This window comes from Panicum virgatum, chromosome 3K (genome assembly GCF_016808335.1).
Source record: "Panicum virgatum strain AP13 chromosome 3K, P.virgatum_v5, whole genome shotgun sequence".
Taxonomy (NCBI): domain Eukaryota; kingdom Viridiplantae; phylum Streptophyta; class Magnoliopsida; order Poales; family Poaceae; genus Panicum; species Panicum virgatum.
In genome coordinates this window covers 37,017,058-37,027,382 of record NC_053138.1, presented here as the reverse complement: position 1 = coordinate 37,027,382, position 10,325 = coordinate 37,017,058, and the positions used below count along the sequence as shown (strand labels likewise).

At 44.2% G+C, this 10,325-nt stretch overlaps 2 protein-coding genes across 2 annotated transcripts; both read left to right on the top strand.

The window, feature by feature from the left end:
- The first annotated feature begins 422 nt into the window (after window positions 1–422).
- Window positions 423–7,161, top strand: LOC120700895 (protein bfr2-like). Its single transcript, XM_039985093.1, has 4 exons — window positions 423–506; window positions 1,502–1,986; window positions 6,371–6,910; window positions 7,158–7,161. The coding sequence occupies exons 1-4, from the start codon at window positions 423–425 to the stop codon at window positions 7,159–7,161; spliced, it is 1,113 nt and encodes a 370-aa protein (XP_039841027.1).
- A 683-nt stretch (window positions 7,162–7,844) lies between these two features.
- Window positions 7,845–9,955, top strand: LOC120700894 (protein MAIN-LIKE 1-like). The gene is made up of 4 exons (XM_039985092.1): window positions 7,845–8,169; window positions 8,808–8,908; window positions 8,984–9,706; window positions 9,791–9,955. Exons 1-4 carry the CDS (start codon window positions 7,845–7,847, stop codon window positions 9,953–9,955), a joined length of 1,314 nt encoding a protein of 437 aa, XP_039841026.1.
- Window positions 9,956–10,325: the final 370 nt, after the last annotated feature.

Sequence of the window (10,325 nt, the reverse complement as noted above, 5' to 3'; positions counted from 1 at the left end):
ATTGTGTGTTGTTCAGGAAGACGTCCGCCAACATGGATGCCTGCCCAAAATGCAAACAATCTACTCCCTCCGTCCCAAAATACTAGTCATTCTGATTCAAAATTTGTCCCAAAAATCAAGTCACCTTACTCTATTTAGAAAGTGCATGTGCATGCAAGAATCAATTAGTGTCAAATATAGATAATATATAGGGGCAAACATGGTCATTTTACTTTCTTGTTAATTTGTCTTAAAATTCCTAGGATGACTAGTATTTTTGGGACAGAGGGAGTAGATGGGAAGATAAGGATGGCAAATGTGTTCCTCGAAAAGTTTTGAGGCATTTCCCCCTAATTCCAAGGTTGAAGAGGATGTTCGCTTCAAGCCGAACAGCTAAGGACCTCCAGTGGCACGGGACGAGGCACGAAACAGTTGAGGGTCAAATGAGCCATCCTGTAGATGGGAAGGCATGGAAGCACTTCGACGACAAGTACAATTGGTTCGCAAAGGATGCAAGGAACCTGAGGGTAAAATTGCATAAACACCACCATAAGGGACCTCCTGGCCTGGTTGCAAATCCCCCCACCCGGCCTGGTTGCAAATCCCCCCTGCAGCCCATGCGGCCTTGCCACTTCAGCCCATGCCTACCAGTGTGGAAAAGTAATGGGCCAGCTCCTCGAGCTCGGCTCGCACACAACCTGTTTAATTAAGATGCAACTGCCCATCCGAGCTAGGCGCAAGACGTGAAAGCACTGAAGCGAGAAGCTCGGGAGGATCGAGGTGCGCATCGCCGGAGGCCATCTATTGCAGCAATTGTAGAAGATCGTGGCTTATTCAATCTTCCATTCTGGTGGGAGAGACAGCCTCCAGATCTCACAATGCAGTGTTGCATGGTACGTCTGTTTCTTTTGTGCGTGTTCAATAGATTTGCCGATTGATGCAAGGTTTTTGTGGGATGGTTGCGTATGAAATCATGGTAGAAAATGGGTTGCACATGTCATGGATGTAATGGCAGGAGCTAGGATTTAGTAAAATATGTTGTTTTTTTGGTAAGATTGATGGTTTAGCTGAAGCTATATCTGTGCTTATTCTGCCACAAAGATTTTAGCTTTGGGGTTGTATATCTAACTAGGGTGTTTACATAATTGTTAATGGCGAATCAGATGCCATATTGCTCAAGGTTTTTAGAGGTAGTGCTTTTAGTGATAGCTCCAAGAAATATGGTAGTAGCACTGATCGAGGTGGAGACTATAGGAGTATCCCTGACTTTGACAGAGATTATATGAGCTATTTTGAGCTATGTGATTGTCTAAAGGAATTTGGGTTGAAGGATGGAGACAGTTTATATTACTTGAAGCTGGGTTACTGTCCACCAAATGGTCTTGTGCTTATTTTTTATGACAACCAATGCAATCAGTTATTGGTAGATCATGCAGGACTAAGCAGTTGCAGTTTGTACATTGTCCCTAATCCTAATAGGTTAGTTATCACTGAACCAGACCCAAGAACTAATCCAACTTAGACTATTGCAAGATCTTTGGTTGATGTATTTAGACCGGAGGAGATTGGTGCAAAAGAAAATGATGATGGTATAGGAGAAGTTATGGCACAATTATCTGCAGATGACGATGCGATTGCTGAAGATGTGACATATAGGAATACTGATTTGGATGAAACTGATGATGACTCGTCTAATGTAGAGCTTGTACCAGAACATGAGGTCGAAAACAAGGCTGTAGATACAGGTGGCTATATGTTTGAAGGTGATGTTGGAGATGACGAATTGTACATTTCGAAAAAGCAACAATGTACTACCCAAAGTACAAGAAAAAAAGATGGTGCAAATCAGGATAAAGGAAAAGGCAAGGTCAGTGGTAAGGCAATTAGCAGGGCGAAGAAGGCAGATGCTTCAAGTTCGACAAAGAAAAATTCTGAGGGGCCATATATATCTGATGACCCAAATGATGGAAACCGCAGTCCAAATGAAGTTGATGATGAGACTCCAAGGTTTGTGCATAGGTCAAGGGGACTTGAGGATAAATGGTTTGATGAGGTTACAATGATTCATCCAATCATGGAGAGGGAATGTTGTTTACTGATGTTGGCCAATTTAGAGAGGCAATGAAGAACTTGATAATCAGAGAAGGGAGGAAGGTGCAAAGGAAGAAGAATGACCGAGAAAAGGTTTCTGCAAAGTGTTTGGGGACAGGTTGCGAATGGTATATATATGCTAGAGTGATCCCTGGAGAGAAGACATTTAAGTTGAGAAAGTTTATGAATCAACATACATGTGGGAGGTCTCATGATGTACAATAAATTGATGCCAAGTGGATTGCAAAGGAGTATGTTGAAGAGTTTAGGAATGACAGGGATTGAAAAGTGAAAAGTCCTAAGACATCTGTCCTAAGGGACACAAAAATTGGAATTTCAAAATACAAAGCTTTTAGGGCTAAGAGGGAGGCAGTGAAAATGGTTCTCGGAGACCATGTAGAACAGTTCAAGAGAATCCAAGATTATGCGCACACACTATTACACGTTAATCCAGGTAGTATGGTAGTAATTAAGTGTGATGTATCTGAGGATCCAGCAGTGAACCCTATTTTTGAGAGGATGTTCATATCATTCAAAGCTCAAATTGATGGATTTAAAGCTAGCTGCAGACCTTTTATTGGAGTTGATAGAACTCATGTGAAGCTTCCTAATGGAGCTCAAATCCTTGCAGCAACAGGAAGGGATGCCAATAACAACATGTATCCAATTGCATTTGCACTGGTCGAATCTGAAAACAATAATTCCTGGGAATGGTTTCTTATCTGCTTGAGGGATTGCATTGGAGATGGTGAACAGCATGGAGGTTGGGTCTTCATGAGTGACAGGCAAAAGGTAGATATTGCCTTCTTTCCATCTGGCATTTATATATAGTTCATGGAATAATATGACCTTTTTTTTCCTTACAATGTTGTTCTATGATCAATGTAGGGAATCTTAAATGCTATACCTAATGTATTTCCTGGAGCTGAGCACATGTTCTGTCTAAGGCATTTGCATGCCAATTTTGTTTCTGCTGGGCATGGGGGGATGAGCTCAAAAAGCTGATGGAGAAAGCATCTTACGCTTATAGACAATATGACTTTGATGTGGCTATGGAGAAAATCAAGACTAAGGATTTTGAGGCATGGACTTGGCTTAAGCAAATACCACCCGAACATTGGTGTAGGCACAAATTCAGTTCAAGAGCCAAAACTGATTTGGTAGTAAACAACATTAGTGAAACTTACAACTCATCTATACTTGAAGCTAGAGATGAACCTGTCATTACAATGCTAGAACATATGAGATCTAAGATCATGAAGAGCTATGCAACTAAAGAGGAAGGTGCTCAGAGGGATAAATGGCAAATTGCTCCAAATTATCAAAAGAGGTTGGAGTTTGAGAAACACCTTGCAAGCTTTTGTACACCAATTTGTGCTGGTAGAGGCATATGGCAAGTTTCAATGGCTGAATTCACCTTCATTGTCGATTTGAATAAGAGGACATGTGGCTGCAGGAAGTGGGATGTAACTGGTATACCTTGTTGTCATGCTGTGTCAGCCATACAAGCATTCAACCATAGGCCTAAAGAATATGTGAATCATCTATTCAAAAAAGAGGCATACCTGCTTGCATATGCAGGACAAATCATGCCTGTCCCAGATAAGACACAGTGGTTGTGGACAACATTCCCAGATGTTGACCCACCTAGATTTACTGTACAGCCTGGGAGACCTAAGAAAAAGAGAAGAAAGGCTCCTAGTGAACGACATGTGCCATCAAGATCTTCAAAGAGAGTAGCAATTACCAATTAGGTGCAGCCGTTGCAAAGGTTTCGGCCACAATGTTTCTGGGTGCAAAATGAGGAAGAGTGTAGAAAACAGGGTTAGTTCCTATACTAGTGTCTACTGCAATGCTGTATGATTAAAGGTCTAACACTTGTACTTTTTTGCGAGGGGGGGGGGGACCAAGACAAAAGGTTCACAAGATAAGAGGGGAAGGAAGCCCAAGAATGATGCAACTTCTAGCTCACAGCAACAATCTCAGCATAATACTCTGATCACTACACCACAGAAGCAGAGAAGGAAGACAAGAAATGATATTACTTCCACCTCATAGGAATAGCCGCAAATGAAGTCCAATTCTCAGCATGAGGTTCCATTCTGTACACAGCCACCCACTGATCCTATATCGATGAACAATTGGTATGGAATTGGTATGTTCCACCAAGTTGATGGAGGCCCAACAATTGACCGGATCACAACTTCAAGGGAAAGATTGTTTAAGAAGAAAAAGTAGTCATGTGAACAAGTTAGGGATCATTTCTTGTAATATATCATCAGTTGCAAGACATCTGTAGAAAAAGCAAAGTTGCTGACAACATTAAATTTTGGTTGCAACATGCAAGCTGTCATTAGCATGGTATTTTTTTATCATCTCACCATGAAAAATGCTCATTTCTGAACATGGATGAAATAACTACTGAACCACAATTTGGTGTTGAGCAAACTGTCATAAATTTGGAGTTGAGTACAGATCAAATATGCATAATAGATATCACATTGTTCATAGCATGCATTAAATCTCCGGAACCAAATAAACACCTACACCTACATAGCCTGCATGTCTACAATTGCATAGTCTTGAGACTGGTCATTCCTCCTGCTAGGCTTTAGCTCCTCGGTTGGCTTCAGCAGCTACTCGTGAGGCTGGCTTGCTTTCAATCGACAACTCAGACCTTTTCTATAGTTGTAACAATGTTGCTAAAAAATGGATGCCTTAGGCCATGCCCGAAAATAAGCAGTAACCATTCTTTGTGCCATATGTCTTCATTAAGCCTGCAGCAAAAAAAAGTAACGGTGTTAGACATGAATTTTTTTTATTTTTAACATTTTTTTAATAATATTTTAATTTTAACCCGTATTTGTTTTTATTTGCAGCGCGTAGCCCGTTTGGTCGCGCCAGGCTGCATGGCGCGACAGATAGCCTCTGTCGCGCCAGTGCATGTGGCGCGACAGTGTGGCCACGCTGGCGGCTCGAGCCAGCGCAGCACCGTGACGGCGATGACGTGGCCCTCCCTGTCGCGCCACATGCACTGGCGCGACAAGCCTGTCGCGCCATGCGGGCTGGCGCGACAAGGCCAATGTCCTGTGCCCGCGCCGGCCTCCTCCCCCCACCCTCCCTTTCTTTCCCTCACGCCTCCCCGCCCAGAGCTCCTCCAGGGGTCGCTGCCGGCCGCCGCCCCCCCAAGATCCCCCCAAATCCGGCCTTTTGGGGGGGGGGGGGGGAAGTTGGGGGAAACGTTCCCCACCCTTCCCCGAAGGTATTGCTCCCATTTTTTCCTCCTTTATCCGTGCACATTTGTAGATATTAGGGATTCTTGGTGATTAGGGTTGGGTTTTGGATTTGAAAAATCATGTCGTAGTTGATAGTTTTCTCATGATTAGGGCTTTAGATGATGCGTAGATGGTACTCTGCTCTCAATTTGGACGTGAGGTAGTACGTGCATGCATTGATTAATATGATTTCTAGGATTGAGTAGTGGGGATGTTAATATGGCTTTCACTAATGGATACTAGGCACCGTGAAGAATTGTTTGTGTAGTTCATCTAGATTGGTGTTACCATAGCCATCTATTAGCATTGCTACCTGGTCCAAATCCTAGTATGAGGACAAGTAGAGTTTTGAGAGAGAAACAATTACTTGGAGTTGAGCTTATTAAATTTGCGGTCAGGTTCGTAAAAATCGGATCATCTTGTCATGGTTGGTTAAAGATCCATCTAGTTGTTCTTAGGATAAGGTGCAAGCTCATGTGATGTAATACTCGTAATATTGTTTCAAGATCCAAGGGTTGTATAAGAGATGAAGGTACTCCGATTTTTTTTGTTGTAGATGGACGAATTAGTTCGGGTTTTTCATGGTGGTATGGTTAAGGAAACTGGAGAGTTTGAGAATATGGTAGAGGATATCGAATTGTTCGATGGTCCTCCATTGTTAAAGGATTTGGTAGACCGGGTGGTTTCCAAACATTCATGTGGAATTGATGAAATATCTCTGAGGGATAGATTTGATTGTGGTAAAGCTAGAGCACATTATGTTTTGATGACATTGGAATCTGAGATGCATTGGAGAAAGTACAAGGATATAGTAGCTCGTGCAAATGTGGTTTGTTTAGAGGTGGTTGTTGAAATAACCCGTAGAACAAGATTAGAAGAACCAGTTGGGATAGTAGATGAAGTTCAATTTCGTATTGAGAATATGACTCAAGAGTCAACTCTTGTAGAAGATGTCCCAAATCTCACTTGTGCTAGTGAATTTTTGCGGACTATGATATGGCCGTTGCTTGCGATCATTTCGACAGTGGTACCTTCGAGGAGGAGGATGAGAGGTGTGCTGGAGAGGATGATGATGTTTCTTTAGGTTCAGAGGACAATGAATACAATAGTAGTGATGATGAGGACGATGATGAAGCCACTGGGGAAGAAGAACCGGAGGGTAATGCTAGGGCGCCCCAAGCAGTGCAGGAAAATGATGATGGCGATGGATCCAGCCCTAGTCATGAGGACATAAGTGGTGATGAAGAGTGTAGGGATGGGGCAATGGGTCGAGCTGTTAATAATGCTGAGGCACGATTTAGTTATACCGCTGAAGAGTTGCGCATGATGAAGCTACCCCACATTGAAGTCCCGGCGGTTTCAAATGATAAGGATCTTAGTAGGATCCATAGAGCAATTTGTGACTCATATGTCTTTGAAAGCGAGTCTGTAATTGATAGTGACAGTCCAGAGATTCGCAAGGGCATGAAGTTCAATTCACTTCCAGAGTTGCAGTTTTTCTTAGCTGATTATGCAGTGCGTCATCATCGTCCATTTAATGTGGTTCATTCGGACAAGAGCGTACGGTACGATGTGCTATGCAAGCAGGGGTGCCTATGGGGTGTATGGGCACGGATTGTTAGGGGCACGGGTCAGTGGAAAATCACCAAAGTCAGACATCCTCACACATGTGCATCGTCCAGACCGAAGCAAGTTCACGCACAGTGCACGACACGTTACCTAGCACATCGCATTCTTGGTATTGTTCAGAAGGACAGTGACACATCCGTTCCTTCGCTTATGGAGTCAATTTTCGGCATGTGTTCTTACCAGGTGAAGTACTCGAAAGCTTGGCGTGCAAAACAGCATGCTATAGCTCTTTGCTGGGGAGATTGGCTTGAGTCATATGCAAGGGTGCCCAGAGTCTTGACGGGCATGTCCCTATACAATCCAGGGATTACATGGTTCGTACACCCGGGAAACATGATGCTTCCTCACAATGGAGTGTACAAACATGTTTTACAAAGGGTGTTCTGGTACTTTCCCCAGTGTGCTGAATCATTCCAGCATTGTCGACCTGCGATCCTCGTGGATGCCACATTCTTGACGGGTAAATACAAGGGGACACTAATGATGGCAGTTGCCGTGGATCCAGAGAGGCAACTAGTTCCGTTAGCATTTGTTTTGACCGAAGGAGAAAATAATGACAGCTGGTCCTGGTACATGAAGCTGGTGCGGCAGTATGTCTTGGGTCCCTCCATACAAGTTTGTATGATTTCCGACCGGCACCATGGCCTCTTAAACAGTGTTAAAGAGCACATGGATGGATTTCCCCCTCTTGTGCATAGGTGGTGCATGCGACATTTTGCAGCAAACATGTGGAGGCGTCAGAAAAAGAAGGAACTAATTAGGAAACTAAAGTTATTGTGTTCAGTGCGCACGGAGAAAGCTTTTGAAGAAAAACTTGCTGATTTAGAAATGGAAATGAATGACACGGCCAAGGAGTTGCTGAAAGGCGAGATGGTGGACAAGGATAAATGGGCTCTTGCTTATGATGAAGGGGGGAAGCGGTACGGTATCATGACCACGAACAATGCTGAGTCATTAAATAATATTTTTAGGGGTATTCGGTCAAGACCTGTTGCAGGCATTGTAGAGTACTCCTTCGAGAAGTTGAACGAGTACTTCGTCGATAGATGGGGTAAATGCAGGAGTTTGTTGGATAAGGGTGGACAATGGGGACTAATAGCGGAGGAACACCTGAAGGATGCTGAGGATAGATCGGTGAACCAGCTTGCAGCGCCTTACGGCCCTGCAAGAATGATTTATAGTGTTAGAGGTGCAGGTGGTACAAATATAGGAGGAGAGAGTCATGGAGGACGCCATTACAAAGTGGACCTCAGATTTGGCGAGTGCACTTGCATGACACCACAGCTGTTGCACCTTCCATGCTCGCACCTAATAGCGGCATGTAGAGATCGAGGACTTTGTTTCAAAAGCCCCACCTATTTGAGCCCGTACTACGCTCGGTCAAACACAATCAACATATGGGAGTCCAGTTTTGAGCCTTATCTCGATCCGTCCCAATGGCCCGAGTACAAGGGACTAGAGTACGTGCCGGATGCGTCGCTATTGAAACCTAAAAAAGGAAGGAGGCAGAAGAAAAGGCTCAAAGGTGACATGGACGAGTCGCAAGGTCGGGCTGGTGCGGACTATGGCACCGGTGATTTCGATGAGGACAGGAGCCAGAACCGTTGCTCCAAGTTCCATAGATTTTGTTCCCAGTGCAAGTGTAAGAAGAAAAAAAATCTAAACAAAAAAGAACGTCCACAACAAGCGTTAGAAAGAGGACTAGGCATATCACACAGGGAGAGGTACAGTAGTTTGTGCTTAGCACAAATATTAATATATACATATAGTGTTTTGCTAATCATTATTAGTTGGGTTTGTCTTGGTCTTTATTTTTGTCTTATACTCATCGAGTTTTGATTCATCATTGCAGGATGGCGCACCCCACGTTCCCCCTACTGGAGACGTTCTACGACTCCAAGCACCGAGCACACGTCCTAGTTGACCGTGCCGAGGTTAGTGTTACTATTTCTCAATAGTTCAATTTAACTTTTTAGCTGCCTGTAACGACTCATTTGTTCCCATATTAGGTGTTGGCGCCCCTCCGCGCACGTACCCACTCCCCCCTTCGGTGGGATGAGTGGTATGTGCCATTCCTTCGCCGGGCTGGGATGCTTCCTCTTGCTCGAGTGGTGTGTGCGGGCCTCCCAGTGATGGATGCGCCTCTGCTAACTACTTTTGTGGACCGTTGGAGGCCGGAGACACATTCTTTTCATTTACCTTGCGGGGAGGTCACCATCACCTTGCAAGATGTGGCGATGATTCTTGGGCTGCCTTTAGAGGGAATAGCAGTGACCGGCATTATACATAATGATGGCTGGAGAGATATGGTAGAAGCACTGATTGGGATTCGGCCTCCAGAACCACCTGAGGGGGTCAAGGACAGGAAGACCTCAGGGGTTAGCTCGGCTTGGTTGAGGCAGAATTTTAACCATTGTCCTCAAGGAGCACCGCAGGGGGTTGTAGAGCGGTATGCTCGCGTATGGTTGTGGCACTTGTTTGGGGGTTTTCTGTTTCCTGATGGTTCGGGAAACACGATTTCATGGATGATACTTCCAATTGTGGGCCAGCAGTGGGAGAACATTGCTCAGTATAGTTGGGGGTCGGCAACTTTAGCTTGGATGTACCGGCAGCTTTGTGACACATGTCGGCGGATTGCTCATGATTCAAACCTAGGAGGTTGTGCATACCTCCTGCAAATCTGGATTTGGGAGCGCTTTCCAGTAGGCCGGCCGTACCGAGGTGAACTTGAGGTATTAATTAGAGTTGCAATCTCACTTTTCGTTTGCGGGACATTAAATGATTTTTGGATAACCATAATTTTCCTCCTTTTGCAGCCGTGGCCACACCATGATGAGGAGTCCAGGCCCACTGTTGCTTACTACTGGAAGAACGTGGGAGCTGTAAGAGGGGATCCTGCACGCCGCTACATGCGTTACATGGACGACCTTGACTGCCTCACTCAAAATCTGGTTATAACCTTCATATCGTTCGGTAAATAAATGCTTCTGTCTACATGATTTCTAATGCGTACGTGGTATGTAGATCTTCTGGACACCGTACAGTAGGTTGTGTGTGTATGCATGTACATCTAGAGTATCGGTTTGCATGCTACTGAGTACGTGATTTGTTATGGACTTGTTTGGTGATACTTGTGAGCTTGGTGGTGGACTTGGTTTGATTTGTGGACTTGTGATGATATCTGTGTACTATATGTGTGATATGTGGACTTGTTTGGTGATATATGTCATATTTAAGACATTTGTGTCATATATGTGACAATTGAGCAATTTGTGTGACATGTGAGGTGTTTGATTTGCACGAGCTGAAGCTAAAAACAAAAATAAAATTGAATATATGAAAGCTTTGCCG